The 20,325-nt window shown below is 41.7% G+C and overlaps 1 protein-coding gene across 2 annotated transcripts in view; it reads right to left on the bottom strand.

The window, feature by feature from the left end:
• wacb (WW domain containing adaptor with coiled-coil b) overlaps nt 1–20,325 on the bottom strand; it is a 43,597-nt gene that overhangs the window by 14,647 nt on the left and 8,625 nt on the right. For both annotated transcript variants that reach the window (XM_084327261.1, XM_084327262.1), the window contains exons 5-8: nt 18,301–18,416; nt 7,744–7,841; nt 2,501–2,776; nt 1,462–1,581 (exon numbers count right to left, since the gene is read on the bottom strand). In XM_084327261.1, the coding sequence (XP_084183387.1) occupies nt 1,462–1,581; nt 2,501–2,776; nt 7,744–7,841; nt 18,301–18,416 (610 nt within the window). The remainder of the gene's footprint in view (nt 1–1,461; nt 1,582–2,500; nt 2,777–7,743; nt 7,842–18,300; nt 18,417–20,325) is intronic.

The raw sequence follows: 20,325 nt of genomic DNA on the forward strand, positions 1-20,325 counted from the left end.
GTGGATAACTGTCACTGAACAGTGATTTAAGGTCAACGGCGACATTATTTGGCAACGGTTGTCTCCTCCCTTAGGTACTAGCTAAAATGCATCATCAACCACAGCAATATAAATTAATCGAACAAGCCTCCTTTGATATAATCCTGTCACAATGCATCAGAAACGGATGACAAAAACGAATGTCTAAGTTACAGCTGGTTAAGAGAAAAGATACCTTCATGTCATGGTTCACAATTTACTGACTATAGCCTAAAGCTGCCAATGAATCGATTTTCGAATATTCATATAGTCATTAAAACTCAGACATTCGAAGCATCAACTATGAAACTTTCTAAATTAATGATGTTGTTCCTGGAAATAATGTTAGCATGCTGCGAGTTGCAAATATCTAGCGGTTAGCAATGACAGCAGCCAGCTAGCTTGCTTGTCTGATTATGTCACGTTCGCTATTAAGTAAAAACAAAATCATATGTACAGCGCTCACTGCCACTGTCCTCCCCATTCCCACAATGCATATAGTCCCTGTTACTATAGTAACCCAGACTACACCACCATTACAAAAGCGCTCTATGGAAATTCTAAAGCCCTAAGTGAACATTCTATTTCACTCTGAACTTCAGTGTGTTCAAACCTCTTCAACTCTATTTCATTAGCACTCAAGAGTGTTCTTCTTTGTTGTGGAAGAAAGATCAGAATGTTTCCTTTCAAACGAGACCAGACTCATGCATACAGCTATAAGTATAATAAATCGCAAATTACTTTGGGTATGCAATAATCAGGCGTGTTGTGCAAAACTATCCCCATTTTTGCCCGATGCATGTGGTTAAAGAGTGCAATAAATGTTTTTATTGAAAAAATCATGCAGTCCCAATACTTCCCCCCGCTCAGAATTGGTATTCGCAGTGCTAAATGCAATCATCTTCTTATACCGGTATAAAACACAAATGCACACCAATAGGGTTATTAATAGGGATGCTCTATATTGGCTTTTTTACCGATACCGATATACCGATATTGTCCAACTCTTAATTTCCGATACCGATATCAACCGATACCGATACATGCAGGGTTTCCCCCCCCCCCCCCCAAAAAAATGGAATAATTTCAGGTAATTAACATTACATATCTCTTGTTGTGGAATTAACACAACATTATGCATACTTTTGACAATAAATAAAATCAGAATTTGTTCTTACTTGCTTGCCTGGGTAAATAAAGGTTATAGAAATGTAAAAAAAAAAAAAAAAAATGAAAACCGATACAGATATTTTCCGATATCACATTTTAATGCCGATATCGGCCGATAATATCGGTAGGCCGATAATATCGGACATCCCTAGTTATTAATATAAATATACCCAGCTGATGCACGTGCCTGCTAAGAGGGGTGTGTCCAATAAGGGGCGGCTCATTGGCCAGTCAGAGAGTTGGGCATCGGGTTAGCGCAGGGGGGAGTCGTACCTTGGTTGGAGTGTTGAGCTTGGTTGAGCAGAGCAGTTATGTTGAAAGCAGACGGTCCGGCAGTAAGGAGCTTATGAAGCATCGACCGCAAGGAGGCTTGGGTGACGGCGGCCGCCAGGACTGGAGGGAGGAGAGATGGACGGTGAGGATACAGGTGTGACAATACAGACGGGTGACACATACACAACAGAGGCACACACAGGTGTACAGCAGTAGCACACGACCACACACAGCAGGACCCATTACATAACAACACACACGGGTGTAACGGTACTAGAGCTTTTCCCCGAAACCTGTTTTTGGGATTCGAACATTCACCAGGTGTATTTTCGAACGGACGTTCGAACCATCGTTTTTTAATCATGCAAAAAATGTGCTACTAAATAATTGTTCTGGTTCAGTACTGTCGAGTCTTGCGCACATTTATGCATATAACGTAGCACATATGCACATATTGCTGCGGTTATTAAGAGTAGTTGTACCTACTTATCCATTTTGTGAATCCATTTGTTGAAACAACATCTTTGTTGGCTGACGGCTCCCGTTAGCCAGCTAAACGTGCATAGCTTAATTAACGTGCATAACATACCTGTGTAACGTTAAGTAACTTGTGTCCCGCTGGGAAAGTTCAGCATCACTGAACACACTTGGTTTAATCCAAACGTCCATCCGGAAACGTTGTATTATGAAATAAGATGGTTGAGTGTGAGTCACTCAAATCGCTCTTTTTTGCACGATTGATTCATTTCCTGATAATGTATGACGGTGACCCCTCCTCATCTCCACTAACTGTGTTGTACAACATAGTACTGTGATATTCTGATATACATCACATTCGGATATATATTTTTTGTGTAAAATTATCTTTCTATAATAACTCATCAACGGAGAATCAAGCCAAAGACAAGTTTCAATGAAATGGGAGAATTTTTTTAAGCTTTTCCATGTTACAAACTTTGTCTAGATTTAATCTTGAGAAACATCAAGAGCCCTAATCCGTAATGATTTCCGTAGTAGGCGCGTCCTCTCTGCCCCTCACCTTCGTTGAGCTTGGCTACATCCATGGTGCCGTTATTCATCTGCAGAGTGGCCTGCAGCGCCGGCAGGAGCTGGTGCAGGATGGCGGGGTCCTGGAGCAAGGCCGAAGACTGGGACTGGACAGCCGGGGACACCGGCACCATGGAGGAAGAGGAGGAGGCGGCGGAGGGCGAAGGGCCAGAGGAGTTCAAGCTCTGAGGAGCAGAGGAAGAGACAGAGGAAGAGGACGAGGAATGACTGGAGTTGGGCGCTGCGGACTGGTCTCCCGAGGTGCTCTCTGTGGGTGGAAGAGAGAGGAACAGTGTTAAGAAGAGAACCTGGTGGCACATAGTAAGGGACCATACGGCTCACTTGAGGTTTTTAGGTGGGGCTGTGAGCAGAGTGTAGTCGGTCTAAACAATGTTAAGAGTCTCCTCTGTCTACTGGTATTCTCCAAAATATCCATGACTGGGAGGAGGCTTCCAGGTTGGCATGAGCAGTCCTCATTTCTCCTGTTAACTCAGGTTGGAAGTACACAACATTCCTTCATCATTTCTATAACGGAACGTAGACCAATCTCGGTCACTCTCTTTGTCTGGGAACGCCCAAAACCAAATTCGGTCACGCCCCATTTTGCGCGACATCCAGGCTTTTCTTACCGTCAGTGTTTGGGAATTTCATGTCGACAGGTAGGTGAAGTTAAATTATACTTATTTTAGAATATATATATCAAATTTCATTCAGAGTATTCATCTATATTTAGTCATCTAAAGACTATTAGATATGAACGTATGTACCAGTAAAAAGTGGGAATCTCTAGAATGTGTTTTGGGCGACGGTGTTGTGTGCGGGTAGCCTATCAACTTAACGTTATACACAACACTTTCTGTTGTCAGTAGATGGCAGCATTGGTTTAAAAGGTGAAAATGTTATGACTACAAAATGACTACAAATCCCAAGACCTTTAGCATCTAGTTCACAGGTCAGCACCGGATTAGGAAAACGTGATCTGAACACGCAGCATTAAACTATTAATGCGACCTGAATATAGTGACCGAGAATGGTCACCTAATTATCTTAACACTTTCAGTGCCACAGACGACATATGTCGTTTTATTAGCCCCCCCCACTGAGTGCCGATGACGACAAATATAGTTTTATTAGCGATCTGAAATCATATTTCATCAACAAAGTCTCCCGTTGGTACAGCAGCCCCTACAGGAGCTCAGAATGGAAAAAAGCGCCCCCTATCGTCTATCCCTGTGTAACTGCAGGTCAGTCGCTTAGACTGACCTGGGATCTGTAGATATGTAGGGGCGGAGCCAGCTGGTTCCTTGTGCTGGCGAGCAGTCTGATCAACATGGAAGTCATCGCGGGACGGGAATCAGCCTGGAATATATATTTACAGGAGCCAATACTCAATCAATAAGCGTGATTAGTGATGCACGATATATCGGCCGCCGATATAATATCGGCCGATATGGCCGTTTTTTTACACATCAGTATCGGACCGATATCAAGATAGGGCCGATATTTATATAAAAAAAAAAAAAAAAAAAAAAAATGTATACATGTTTTGGCCTTAAATAGTTTCAAAATATCAGTCATTTCTGAAAATAAGTTACAAAAGTAAAAAAAGTATGCGTTTTGGAAAATAGCTCTTTATTTGATTATCATAAAAAAGTGTTTTCTATACAGAGATATCGACATCGGTAAATATCGGCCAGAACAGCAATATTAATATCGGTTATCGGTATCGGCCACAATTTTCACATCGGTGCATCACTAAGCGTGATCGATATTTGGAATGGCGATCAGGAATTGGAATGATCTTTTTGGAGAACATCTGATCTGAGGTAAGGAATCTATTTGACCAGTCTTGGGATAATCAGAGTTGTATTCGCTGAGATCTCAGCGTTTGTCCTATGTGTGATGTGTCTGTTTGTGCGCGATTGCTGATGAGGAAATAAGATAATCGTTTTTTCAGATCGCCTCTATAGCGTGCATACGTACACATATACTATCGATAATCTAGCGTTTATTTGAAAACGATTCATAACGTTTTTGTGTATTCTAGAATATTCCAGTAAATGTCTTTTATCATGGAATCTTTATATTTTCCTTGAAAATGAGGGCTTTTCAAAATGCTATAAAACGAAAATGAACCGATAAAAAAACAATCCGCTTCGACAATGTTGACTGGAAAACGAGTCATTGATAAGCGACGGGCAGATTAGACACATAGCCATAATTTAAAACATAGATTAGGCGTTTTTAATAGGGATGCCCCGATCGATCGGCCACCGATCGTTATCGGCCGATAATCAGTATAAATATGCGATCGGTGATCGGTGATAATGCTTTATTTTCACCGATCGTCAAACCCGATCTCACTCGCTGTCGCCGAGTTCTGTCTCAGACACCGGAGGCTGCGGCGTCTGCTCATCCCACCAGCCCCTCCCGCATGCATGTAAACACGGGTCTACTCTAGTGAGACGGGACACGGGAGGACGGCGTCTCCCTGAGCTAACGTTAGCTTAGCTACCGTTACAAAATGACCCAGTCAACTATTCACTTTTAGTTTAATACATGATGAGGCATTGTCTAACCGAATGGTATCTAGCCGGCCAGCTACCGATAGCTCCTGACATCAACAAACGCTCCAGCAAGTATAGTAGAGATGTGTATGATACCGGTTAGCTCGCGTTAGCGCAAGTTAGTTCACTGTTCAAAACTAAATGTCCCATTGAACTAAATAATTCACTGAGGCGTTGTATTAACGTTATATATCCGGCTAGCAGTAGCTACAGATAGCTCCTGATATCAATGTCTTATAACACTGATTCCATGCGTATTCGAGCTGAGGGCTTGCTGAGCACAGTTAAGTAACGTTATACCAATAGGGTCCAGGTGCAGCGCCGGAGAATCCTTGCCGTAGCTCGAGGCTACTCGAGTATAGGTCCAGCTGCAGCTCCGGAGAATCCTGGCCGTAGCTGGAGGCTACTAGAGTACACACAGACAGTGGAGCTTGTTGCATGGTGGCGATGTCTCGCAGATAATACAAGTACAAGTCTAATTATATAATATATATATTTTATTAAAAAAAAATATATATATATATATAAAATACATTTTAATTTCTTTTAATCAAAAACGATCGGTATCGGATCGGTATCGGCCGATATGGCTCACAACGATCGGTGATCGGTATCGGTGGCAAAAAACGTGATCGGGGCATCCCTAGTTTTTAATGTTAACATTGAAGTGGGTTGCGGCATTCAAGGAGGTTCCGGGGCACCAAGCTCCGGCACGGAAAGTGTTAACAAAAGTGCATCTCATTAGCATTATGTTTGTTGTCTAAAGGGGAACATAATGGTACAATTTAAGATTTGAATGTTATCCGCATATAAAAGGACAAATAAAACATCGTTAATTTGTAAGAAACCTCAATGAAAACGGTGCAGGGTAAATTATATTCGCCATTGTTATGAAAATGTGATAGAATCCTATAAAAATGTGGACGTATTTGGTCGCCGTGACGGCTTATATAACGGTGCGGCTAATCTATGGATTTTTACAGCTAACGGCCACTAGGGGACCTCCTAAATCTATGGATTTTACAGGTTACAGTCCACCACCTTTAACTCACTCGCTCTTCTCTCACAGGCACACAGCTGCTGCAATTTAATAAATGGGAGCTTCCTCAAACAGCCATCTCTTTCCCGACAATCCCCTCTGTGCACGAACCCTTACATATGGTAATTAAACATTAAAACACCTGCGCCTTATAGTCCAGTGCGGCTTATATATGTACACATCATTCAATTTAGCTGCTGCGGCTTATATTCAGGTGCGGTTTATAGTGCGAAAATTACGGTAATTAAGATATCCAAGTAAAATCTCTCATCTTGTACAAATGTATAATGTTCTCATCTTTGGATTATCAATACAATTTTAAGATTTTGAGTGGCATGTCTTCACTGAAGCTTGAGCTCATAAAATAGATTTTATTTTATTTTTGCATAACTATGGATTTGACACCTGTATCGTGCATTTCTACAACTAAAAAGTACAAGCTTTCCAAAGCGTTCCCTCTTTTGGTTGTTATCGCTTTCAAAATTACAAAACAGACCGACTTGGTTCAACATCAACACGCCCTGCCCAGTATAAACACAGGTCATCATGGATAAACAAAGCTCATTCTTAACACATTCTGCGCCACTTAGTATGCCCATCTATACCAGTCTCTGCCAGTGCTGTAACCCTATGGAGTGGCTCACGTTCTTTGCAGGGCTATAACTTTTTAATATTATAGCTATATCGACATTACTATGGCCCATTCAACATCGGGTATCTATCGTTCCGGATGTGGGAACGTTATATTTTTCCATTCATACATTGTCGTGTTAGTACCGTCGTGAATATAAGTATGTTTTTAGACTGTATAGCAGTAATTCCAAGAACGCGCGTTATAGACCCCGGCGCGTATTATACATAATCGATGGCGTTTCGTTCCTATACACGCTATATTAAAAAATTCAAATGCATATGATCGCTATACATTATGCTCCATCATGTGTGAAGGAAAGGGGGGGGACGGGGGGGCGTTTATGATTCCTTGATTGTCACTAACGGCTTTCTTTAGTACGACACCATACGTTGATTGGATAGATTGAAATGAAATAAATGGACAATTGAGCTGGAATTAACGTTAGATTCCTCTTACCTGTGGCCGATGCGTCTGGTGAAAAAGAATGCCAATTATTTGATGTCGATCTGCTATATCCATTTTCCGTTTGTATGGTGCAATAAAAGCCGAAAGCATATTGATTCTTGAGTCTCGAAAGCGATCCCATGCACTCGAGTGTGTATCTTGATCCACGTTACAAGATCTCTGCCGGAGGATTTCCCCCGATGCACAGAGCGCCACATCCGGTTTAGAGTAGAGTGCAACTCGCCCGTAATCCACCAGGCGGCGGTATTGAGGCGTTGAAATATCAGACAGGGTCCAGCTGGCTCCCGGAGCCTTCCTGGATGACTTATGAATGCCAATAGCGAATAAAGGAAATAACGATCATAAAAACAAGTAAACTCGTTGTTGGCACTATTCGATTGGCGGGCAATAGCGAGTAAACTCGTTTTTGGCGCAAGATGTGTTAACAGTAAAGATGTAGTCTATTGTAGCACAGTACATCTGGCAGTGGTTATAGAACCCAATTTCAACAGACGCTCAAATGTTTATTTGCACGTTTTGTTAAGACTTACTTGCTGTGGCTTTGTCCTGCAAGGCCTCTTGTCTGTAGTCCATGTCTCTGGGGAAACTGTTGGATGCCATCTTGGCCGAGTCTTTCTGCCTCTGCTCTCTGTGACAGGATTAAACACACATTTAGGGGTCACTGGTTCTCACAGACTACCCAAGTATAGGGATGGGTACCGTTCACATTTGAACCGATACGGTACCGGTACCTGTGAATCGATACCGGTACCCAACGGTACCTTTTTTTTGGTACTTTAGTCTCTAAAAATGTAATCTACCTACCTCAGTTGTAAAAAAATATCCAAACTTCATATTTAATAAATAAATTATGTATTACTTTATTATTATTTACATCTTACTGATGTAAAGCACTTTGAACTGCAATCCCCTGTATGAAAGGTGGTATACAAATAAAGTTATTATTATTTATTTAGAACATATATATATATACACAGTCAGTCACACACATATCAAATTATTCTTTTCATATGTATTATCTACGAGACAGCGCCAACATGCAACGAGTCAAAATTCTCCGCTATCTCAACTGCAAGCAGGAGCAGCGTCTCTGCCTGCATGTCGACTGTCTGCTCCACTGTCTGTGTGTCTGTCAACTGAACTCTGCTTCGGTCCAATCACATTCCCCTGCCTCTGCCTCTGCCGCGTCTCTACTTTTCGTAGCTCCATTTCTGCAGACCCCTCTCTGATTGGTTGAGCCCATTTCTGCAGACCCCTCTCTGATTGGCCGAGCGCGCGCATGAGCCGCGACAAGCGCCTCTAGCCAGGAATCGAAAATCCGTTAAGAGAGAGAGGCTGAAAACCCACAGTTCTTGCCCGACGGATGGGAGCCGAATCCCGGATCCGAGTTTTCTGATAAATACCCCCAAAACATGGAGGTTGCGAACGCAATTTATACGCATGGAAGTATTGATTACGCCATAACGAATCATTAAAAATATATACCGTTAACTGGAATATGTTGTGTGTGCCTTTACACATATGTTGGATTATGTAATTGGTTTGTCATTAAAAACCAATAATAAATCGCTCCCATCGCCGGCTTCGCTGACCAGAGCTCTCTCAGATTCAAAGTTTTAATTGCAGCCTGGAACATACATGTTTCAGAACCAATGTGTAACTAGACAGTTACAATATAACATTTATATTAATTAACCCAGTTAATGCCTTAAGAGAAAGAGTCTGGTGGTCAATGTCGGATTGCTACGGAAATGTTGTGTCTTACTAATAATAACTAATTCCTTGGTCAATAGAAGTCTCTGTGATACTTTCTGAATATGATTTGGGAACATCAAATGGGCAGGGTTATTTATAATAGAAGAAAGACAGTGTAAACAATATAATTAACTCTGAATATAATAATGAGGAAAAAGAAACAGGATACACAACAAGGTGCATGAGATGAGGTTATATGTAGAACATGGTACAGTTACAGTAAGTGGGGAGTGCGTCATGGTACAGTTACTGTTATGTACCAGGAGCTGATCACTTCTGTGTCACTGTGCATGCAGGTGAGGGCTGCCAATTAGCCAATTAGTGCTGATTGGTTACCTGCTGGGAGCTTTAAAGGCAGACCTAGTAACACACATGCAGGGTCTGTGCTGAGAGGAAGAGCTGTCAGGTTCTTCCAGTCCTTGTCCGTTGGGTTTCCATTAGTACCTTAGTTTACATTTACCTTAATAGTTCCTTGAGTTAGTAGCACTTTGAGTTAGAGCACAGGGTTTTGGTGTTGGTTTGCACATAGGTTGCGTACCCATGAGCCAGGGTCGTAACAGTTACAGTAAGTGGGGAGTGTAAACACTAAACAGTGATTCAAACCCCCAGCTGGCTGTGTTGTGAAATGTGCATAACGTTATGAATAAACCGCGAAGTCACGCGAAATAACGTTACACGCGAATCTGGTAGTACATTTCTTTTTATCTTCTTGATATGATAACATTACATCCGCCTTTTGCCATCAGAGAGGGGCTTCGCTCAACCAATCAGAGAGGGGCTTCGCTCAACCAATCAGAGAGGAGTCTGCAGAAATGGGCTCAACCAATCAGAGAGGGCTCTGCAGAAATGGAGCTACGAAAAGTAGAACGTGCCTCTGCCTCTGCGAATCAGAGGCAGAGTAGGGCGGGTCTTCACAACATGTTTGGTTGTCTCTCACCTGGGACAGTGCAGAGCCAAGTTATAATCAATCTTTTTAGAATGCTCTGGGGCAGTGTAACGCATAATTATGTTTAATATATATATCTATGGTGTAGCATATGTTAGCGGGCCTCCGTCATCTTACTACACTTAGTAAGTAACTTACTCTCACACACACAAAGTGCCAACGCTTGGTTTGCTGAACCACTTAACGTGTGGTTTCATTTAAATTGGCACCGTTGGATCTCACGTGAATAGATACTCTGTAGTACCGACGTGTTTCGGTAGGTACCTTTAAAAGTACCGAATTCGGTACCCATCCCTACTTGTCAAAATGTTCAGCCCCACCACCCACTTCCAAGTGTCAAAGTTGAATGAATGAATGAATCTGCTCGACTCCCGTCTCTCCTTGTTCACACAGACAGACACCCAACAGTCACACCTCTGCTCCTCGCCCTCGAGAGGCTTCATGGAGTTAAGGGCTCGTTGAGGTATGATCAAGACAATGCAGCGCCTCACCACAGGGTGGTGCGCTGGTGTGGACGGGCCAAGCAAACAAATGAGTCTGCAATTTTAGCACATGACTCTCTTAACACTCCATTAACAAATGCAGACCTCCATAGGAGACAGCCTCAGTTCAGTTAGATTTTTTTAACAATTGAACCAAACCTTATTCCAGACTAGAGATGTGCAAGGATATCCAGTTAACCAGTAGTTTAAAAATTAACCCGATAGTCTTAACAGTAAAATGGTTAATTAACATCATGTTGTATTGTCAAATATTATTTTGTATTCATTTTATGAATGTGTAAAAGCTTTAAATAAAGTGCGTTCTCTACTTTTAGAGAAAATGTGCGTGCCTCAGTGTGTAGTGCTTGAATCCTAACAGCGCGTGCCTCAGTGTGTAGTGCTTGAATCCTAACAGCGCGTGCCTCAGTGTGTAGTGCTTGAATCCTAACAGCGCTTGCCTTAGTGTGTAGTGCTTGAATACTAACAGTGCGTGCCTCAGTGTGTAGTACTTGAATAACAGCGAGTAGCTGTGTGTAGTGCTTGAATCCTAATAGCACGTGCCTCAGTGTGTAGTGCTTGAATCCTAACAGCGCGTGCCTCAGTGTGTAGTACTTGAATCCTAACAGCGGTAAGATGGCCATATTTGTTGAGCTTTTCAAACGAGCTGGACCTTTGCAGGCCAAAGTCATGAGAATCAACAGGCTGGCGATTATCAAAGGACTGGCTGGTAATGGATTATCAAAGGACATGCAATACTGCCCAAGAAAGACCCTGGGAATAACATTATGAAGCAGAGACCAATGGCTCCATGGCTGTTTTGTGGCCGTTTCAGACAAATTAACAAAATGGTATGCAGCGTTTAGTGACATTTTCTGAGTAGTGTTGATGATCAAGAAGGATGATTGATGACGAGCATATCACTGTAAGCCCCACAGCTAATGGGTGTTTGTACAGTGTGGTGAAATTAGTAAATGGGGCATGTAGTGAAATAATAACGTCAGAAGATGCAATAATATTTTCTATCTGTGCACTGCACATGGCGGTTTGTTTTGGAAGAGTCATTGTTTTCACAATCTCCGTCTCCGCCCGTCCACACTGCCACACAACCCCGGATACTGTACTGTGGACATGAGTTTTAGTCAGTTATACAAGTGTTGCTATTAATGATTAGTAAATTACAGTTGTCATGCAGGTGCCAGTGTTTCCCGTAGGATGTGTTTTGGGGGGGGGTGGTAGGCCCCCAAAACTACTAGTGTTTTCACGGGGCACATGTGTCACGGATACGTGGTGTCAACAGTGTCGTCATAGACGCGTGCAGTAAGGCGGTTGTTAGTATCGGTGCATTTCTCTACACTGAGCTGAAATGAAACAATTGCACATAAATTAAGTAAATAAATATTAACAATATTTATTTACAACACATAAATTAACTTATTTACAATTATACATACAGTAGTGACAACACACATATGAACTATTTACAATACAGGGAGACACATACAACACTCATAACTATTTACAACCAGTGTCAGAGCGAGCGCACTCAAGTTGTTCGGAAATTCTGAGGACTCAGAGTGCACACTGGACGCTCTGACCAAAGAGTCAGTTTATCAGAGCGGAGCAGATTTTCAGAGTGAATTTATTAACTCACCTTAACTAGGGCCCTATGAAATCCGTTTTTATCTTTTCCTGTTTTCGGATATGAATTTTCCTGTTTTCGGTTTTCTCGGTTTAAAATGTTCCCGTTTTCTCGCCAGTTAGGTTATGAGGTTTCTTTTTTACAATTCAGTTCAGTTCAATGCAGTTCAACAGTGCAATAACTAAATAATAATTAAATAATACAAAATAATCATTTGTTTAAAAGAAATCAGAAGAAAAAAAAAACTGTAAAATGTAATTTATTTCAAAGAGATGTCCTTTAAAGGTTCATGCTTCTCCCCATCTCTGGCTGACATCACCATTGTGATACATGATGGTTAGTGTTACAAAGGGTCAGATTAAACCGAATATATGTATTTATTGATTGATATATATTGCATAATATTTGTATATCGTTTGATATCCCTTGTGTATTCTTTGTACATATACACGGAATATCCCTTTAACGTAGTACAGACTATAATATTTCGTTCTCTTATTGGATAGCGTTCCACCAGCGCCAGTGTCTTACCCCCAGAGTCGAGTTCAAAGCTACCGTCAAGACATGTCTGTACATGCCCGGTTCTGCCCAGGAATACGAGACAGGAATAAGGCTGGCACTAGATTATTCCCCGTACATATAAATATGGCGCAGGTGAATACAGAAGTAGTTCAGTCCGCAGTTCAGTTCAGTTCAGTCTTAGTAACAAGTTGAAGCCTCACACTACGATACAACGTGCTGTGAAGTGGGCCCGTATTGCCCCAAAGATAGAGTCTTGCTTATCCTAATATGTTTGTTCAACGTATCGTTCGCTCCTTACTAGTAAGCCTTCATCACGAGTCAAAGACCAAGTGAAGTGAGCAACTGTGCGTCTAAATAGAGCACTTATAGCCGCGTGCGAATAGGATAGGAAAGTATCGGAGCTTGGTTGAATAACGTCAAGTTCAACTTAGTTAATGTGAAGTACCGCGCACCGGAGGATCTACACCGGTGAATGCAGAGCCCCTCTCCGGCTGGATTATTATTCTTATTGCTTTGAACCAGGCTGCTGGAGCGGATAAGAATAGTCTACACCCACTGCTGTGGGATCTACCATGAGGAACATCATTCGAGCCCGTCTCTATTGGAGAGGCTGACCGGCTTCCACCTGTGCTGCACGCATACTGGGATTACAGCGGCTGCCTTTCGTCCGCTGATCCAGGGAGTAATACCGCCTCCCCGAGCAGGAGCTTATTGAGTCCCCGTGGAACCAGACTTTGCATTAGAGCATTTGCTCCCCCTGCTGGCTTACAACCGGTAGGAACCCCCCTACCAGTATCCCCTAGATATAATTCCTAATATTCAAGTTGTATTATTATCTCATGCGTAATATGAGAATGGACATTCATTATTGATTTGCCTACGCACATTCCTTTGCCTTACAAGTGCATTCAATTAAAGTATATTATGTATTCTTGCTGCTAATAAATACTTAAAGACAACTTTGTGTAGAACCGATTCATTGTGGGGAAGTGTTCTCATCATATACTCGTGTACGGTATGGCCAGTATAATGTACATAAGACGGTAGTGGTTTAATGATACCATACTTGATTAATACAGTCAGGGAATTGTACCCCTCAGTTACAGTTAGGCCTTTGTGGTTTCCTCAGTGAGGGATTCTCTTTCGTCGGTCAGCAGCGTTTTGTACTTGCTGAAGATTATCTCGGTGTAATTATTTTTTAAGTTTAAATATCAACATTATCTGGCCATTAGGGATGGGTATCGTTAGGATTTTATCGATACTACTACTCTTATCGATACTGCTTAACGGTTCGGTGCTTTATCGCTACTCTTATCGGTTCTTTTAGATTATTATTATTTAAAAAAATTTATACATTTATTATTTGAACGGCTTAAGGCTATATCTGTACTTGATGTTTGTTTGTTGTGTTGCATATTTGAAATACACTTCAATCAAATCAAACCCCCCCTCTTAAAAACAAAACCCTGTGTTTAACCTAGCTGTAACTGAGGGGTTACAAATCCCTGACTGTATTAAAGATTGTGATAGATTAAACCACTGCTAGTTATGTACTTTAATTACTGGCCAGACAGTACATCAAATATAGATGGTGAACACCCACAAGAACACGGCATTGACAAAGAAATAGTATTTGAGGGTAATTTATTATTATTAGGCAACATTAGGTTACAGAATGAGAATTAGGGTCGCGCTTGTATGGCGAAGAATATGCGTAAAGTCAGTCAATAGCATGAGTCACTAAGAATAGCAGGAATCCTACGATGGGTCTAAGTTGACACCACCTGTCGTATAGTAGCAACTATATAGGGCAACACTGGTACCGCCTGGAGACAATGGGTTCCCTCCGGGGGTGTAAGGCCTGAAGGGTAGAGAAATGTTCGGGTACTCCGTCTGATTCAATGAGGAATAAAGAGACTCCAGGTACAGGAGTCGGTCCTTGTAAACTCCCTTGATCAGCAGCAAAGCAATAATTGTAATCCAAATGCTCGATAGCATTGATGACAGCTAGCCAGCCTCCGTCCACGAGGCCAGCCCGAGTTGTAATCCTCACGAGGTTGAATCCCAAACGATAGTGGAAATCAACGATGCTCTTCTCCGGGTACCACGTTCCAAATCAATATAATCCAACCAGTAATGGTTCTGCAATCGCCGACGCCGATTCTCCTGTGTACATGTCCAACGGTTCTCCGCCTAGGACTCCTCGGGTGTGGGCGACGTATTTAGGCCACACACCCTGGCTAAGTACACTAGCTAAAGACACGACGAACCGCTGGGTAATGCTACACACGAACGAACTGTGGCCGCACGATATACAATAAATGAACAACTATTTACTTCACATTAGATTAGGTCGAACTCGACGTTACTGCATTAAACTCTGACACTTTACTATTCTATTCGCACGTGGTTCTCAATGCTCTGTTAGACGCAAGGTTGCTCACTTCACTGCACGTTGACTCGTGGTGAAGGTGGGGTAAGGTACTGAACGTAACGGTGTGCGCACCTTGCGCTGTATTTATACTTAAGTGAATATCTAGTCCCAAACCGCAGTCTTTGTCTGGTATCAATACGCTGACTCCGGGCATGTCCTGACATGCCTGAACTTGTCTTTGAACCTGCCGTTGGGGGCCTGCGCGCTGGCGCCTGGGGGCGCTGTCCAATAAGGAGAGCGAATATTACTCTGGTTTGAACGCAGGTAAAGGGATATTCCGTGTATATATATAAATAATATACAAAGTATATCAAACAATAAAGGTAGATTCTCAGTTTAATCTGGCCCTTCACAACACTAGCCATCTATAAAACATCATGCTAAAACTGTGAAACAAATGTCGTACTCCCCTAAAGAAAGAAATACATAGCAAACATGAGTCACTCAGTTATCCAATAGTGCTGCTGCTTTTTATTTTGTTAAAAACTTTTAGTTAATAAGACTAAAAGACTACAAACAATATGACAACGATTTCATGATGGCTTCCTGTCATCAGTCATCTCATTTCGTTTCCGGTTTAAATTTTCAACAACAGATTGCTGCTAATTAAACACTTCATGGAAACGGAGTAACGTTAACGTTATGTCGAGTTCATACGTGTAGTATGAACTCGACATAACGTTAACATTACTCTGTGTCCACTGTTGCTGCCACCGTTGCGTCGCAGATGGATGGTACACTCTGTTAGCTCCGTAGCTAATCCGCTCCTTGACTACCGATAGCAGTACCGATAACGTCGGAGCTTATCAATACTCCGTTTTTTTCTAATTTAGTACCGGTTCCCGTTTAGAACCGGGTTCCGGGGGGCATCCCTACTGGCCATCCTCAGTAAATACTATCAAACTTGCCAAAGACCAGAGTTGGGACGGGCATGCGCACGCACACACACACAGAAAGGGAGAATGGCTTATATGAACTATCCAGTTCATATATCAACTTATATCAACTATCCAGTTCGTTTTTATAGTGTAACATTTGGTTACTTGAAGGAGAGAGAGACTGGGACTGCGACGCTAGTCAGTCTCGGAGTTGTCTCAGAATGGATTTGGTAGCTTTTTTCTGCGTCTCCGTGGACCATGCCGCACCACCGTTTTAAAGTCTTAGTGAAGATTGATTTATATGGAAACCGATTTATGTATAATTTAGCTAGCTCGCCAACGTTACTGTGATTAAAGCAAACTTTTAAAAAGCAAAAAAAAAAAAAGCAATGGTAGGTGAAACACTGAGGTGCATAGTATTTTTATAGTTAGCCAACATTATGAACTAGGGGTGGGAATCGCCAGAGACCTCACGATACGATACTATCGCGATACTTGCGTCACGATAGTATCGCGATACTAAATATATCACGAGTATTGCAATTATTATTTTTATTTTTTCTAATTTAATTTATTACCTTTTTTCAACTGCAAAGTAAAACTTTGTCAACATGTTTTATCTAATAAAATAAAGTTCAGTCTGTTCATCTCACTTCAATCATTTTTATTGCAGAACATGGTATTTTCTCAAGCAAACAGATGTAAACACTGTGTTGCATCATGTACCTGACAAACTGAACTGTTTGTATTAGTCATATTCCAACTTAACTGAATGCCCATGTGTGTGTGGACTACTGTACTATTACAGCTATTGAAATGAACAATGCAACTTCCTTATAAAAAAAATAAAATAAAAAATGTATGAATAATTAAATATCGATACTTGGCGTCCCTGTATCGCCACGCAGTATCGCCTAACCCTATCGCAATACTACTACGTATCGATTCCCCCCCCCCCCACCACTATGAACTAGCCAGCATTGTTGTTTGTTTGTTTGTTTATTTACACATATAAAAACTAGGGATGCTCGATATTGGCTTTTTTACCGATACCGATATACCGATATTGTCCAACTCTTAATTTCCGATACCGATATCAACCGATATATGCAGGGTTTCCCCCCCCCCAAAAATGGAATAATTTCAGGTAATTAACATTACATATCTCTTGTTGTGGAATTAACACAACATTATGCATACTTTTGCCAATAAATAAAATCAGAATTTGTTCTTACTTGCTTGCATGGGTAAATAAAGGTTATAGAAATGTTAAAAAAAAAAAAAAAAAAATGAACTATAATAATAGGCCGATAATATCGGACATCCCTAATAAAAACAATTACATATATAATACAATATAATCCACAAGGGATGTGTAGGAGAATTGCCTAATGGGCACTGTCCCACAGGGAAGACCACTTGGAATCAAAAGAATACACAGCTATCCGGTTTTCATCCGGTTAATGATGACAGCAGATATCCGGCTCTCAAAGTAACCGTTATGCACATCCCTATTCCAGACCGAAGTTGAAGAGGAACCCCACTTGAATATGATATTTCCATGGCCTAAGACAGTTCAATCAGTATTTGTGAACATGATCTACTCTCTCCAAAAGCCAGAAACCAGAGAAGAATCAAACTTGTGATGTCATCAAGTATAAAGTGTGGAGCTGCTCCGTAGACAATGCATGGGAGACTGATTCTGTGGATCCACACAGTGTTTGTTTTCTTATTTGCATCCAAATTAGCTGTATTCTATAGTAGTGTTCTCAGTTATGAAACAGAAATGTACCTATGACCTCAGAACATTCCCCATGGTGCTCAGTGTCACCTGTAACATCCTTCCCAATTAATTGTCTATGGAGCACTGAGCAGCTTCAGACTAGAGAAAGTTGCAAATCTTTACGTTTGTTTTTGTATGGTCTTAGACCAGAGTAATATGAATTCTGAAATTGGATGTAGTTCCCCTTTAAGACGTGGAAATTATCATCTTTAATATTCCATACTTTCATTCCATATCTGTGAAGGAACCCTATACGTCGACATTGTAAACCAGATTTACTTCCGAGTCATTATGAAGTCGATGATCAAGAGGCCATTTAGTGATCCAAGACAGACCGGCAGATGTTTGATGAATATGGTATCATGTGCATCAAAGGCCCATAAGTACACATTCACCCTAACTGCTAGAGCGAGGACCTGTGTGGGCCAGCCAGGAATATCAACGTCATTCGGTTATAACCAAGTGTCTAAAAGTGCAGAGTTAAGAGCCAGGGAAGGCTCTCTTGACAAACCATAATGCAACTAAAAATAATACATAACCATTTCAAAATCTTGCGATTGCTTTGATCACACATACTATAAATTAGACCAGGTAAAATGTTTTACTCGCATATATCGTCATTTGGATCAGGAAAAGACGTATGCCTACCTCTCCAGCAGGTCCTTTGGTTTCTCCCATTGAGACACTTCAGTTCTACAGTTGTAGTAATACTTCTTCCCAGAGGAGCTGATGTGCTCTGTCCAGTCATCCGCTGGATCTGGGCGCTGAGACACGGCAAACAAAAGAGATCATTCAAAGCATGTAAATCAGAGGCCCGTCTCTCTCTGCCCCATCCGCCCGCTCCCTCCGAGTCTACTGACCACCAGCGTCAGACGGGGGAATATGGATGTTCTCCCGGGGCCTGTAGCGAAGTCTTTGTTTCAAATATTCATGCCTGTGCTTAAAACAAAAAGCTCTAATGCCACATCTCCTTACAAACATTGACAGCGAGTGTTTTTCCAACAGAATATGTGAACTAAAGATCTTGCAATTGAATATTGGGCAGTTGCAAAGTGAAGAGCAAAACAAGGCTAATATATTGGAGGCCAAGTCATCAGTAAGTCACCCAATGGAAGATGGGGTATTGGGCACATGCTCAGATTGCGCTGGTGGAGTGTTTAGGGTCCAAATCAATGGAAATGCAGACACATTTTAACTGTGCGTGTGTCATACCTCAGTTATTTTCACAGGATATGATGCAATATGACAGTAGTGACATCTCGGTTTACCCTCCTTGGAGGAGAACAGGAAGATGAATGCGATACGTTTCCCTAATCTCAGACTAATTTCCCACTGAGCATATTCACACGACTACCAAGGTCCCCACCCAGGGTGGGAACAGGGTGGAAAGGAATCCCAACCTACAGTAAGTATGATATAAGAAGAGCAAAATGGCCACCATGTGAATATGGGCACCTTGACAATAGTATTGGGTGCAGAGCATTTCATTTTCTTGCGAAGTCCATGACCCCCATAGGTCGTTTTCCTGCTGTGTAACAAAGACGTTTGTCTCGTCTGTGGGGAAACAAAACCTAGCAAGCTATCGCCTAACTGTACGAGTTATCACAATGACAACATGAAAACAGATGTACATTTGGATGATTTAACAGTTAGCCAGCACCTCCAGCTAGCTAGCTCTCTGCTTTGTTTTATGTCTCTCATTTCCTGTAGGAATTATTTCATGGTGTAACGCTGAAATTTAGATAGGGCAAAGATCCCCCCCCCCCCAATACCATTTTCAAGTGCAGTGTCCCCATGCAGGGTGGTCAATTAATGGCTGGTGGGAGGTTTGTCAATTCCACCAGCTACCTGGCAGGTGTCCTTGGATATGATTATTGATTATGATTATTATGTATCAGCATCCATTTTGGCTAGTGTACATTCACAGTTACTGGCTTCTTACTGTGGTAAGAAGAGCAAAATGTTTCCCATCCTGGACATTTGAGGTATGTGGACAAATTAATTTGATCTCAAGTATAATAATTGGCCCAATATCAAACCCTATAGACCTGTTCTCCATTTACAAACATTTCGTGTTCGAGCCGATCAGCAATACCAACTGAGTCACGTGACTAAGTTACCCCAGACTTGCGCGAGCTGCTGCGCTAAAGAAAACGCAGCTCTATGGAGAAACCATGACACTCCCCTGACTAAAGGTTGTTTCAAACAAAAACGGCTGGATGTCATTTAGCCAAATCAGCATGGCTCAGAGTGAGAGTCTTTCACCTTTTACATATCTAGCTTTGGCATGGATTGATTGTTTAGATTGCTAGCATGGCTAACAAATGCAAATATAATGTAGTCTGCCCTGTTGTTCTGACCAGGATTACATTCCTTTTGCCCCACTCCACTGATGAGTCTGGCGCTGGCGTATAGAGCGAACAGGTCTACAGTTTAACCAAACTGTTCAAATAGTAGGGCTGTAGTACCCGGATTTTCAAATTGGATTCGGCTGTTCAATATGACGATTCGACTATGGGTCAAGTCAAGTCAAGAGTTTTATTTGTCACGGCATACAAGTATACAATGAAATGCGGGTGGTCTTGCCCGCAACGATGTGCAATACAGTAGTAACAACATATAGTAGAATCCAATAAAACAACATTGTGCAATAAACATATAATAGAATCCAAT

Source organism: Notolepis coatsorum (assembly GCF_963971535.1).
Source record: "Notolepis coatsorum genome assembly, chromosome: 13".
In the NCBI taxonomy this organism is placed as follows: domain Eukaryota; kingdom Metazoa; phylum Chordata; class Actinopteri; order Aulopiformes; family Paralepididae; genus Notolepis; species Notolepis coatsorum.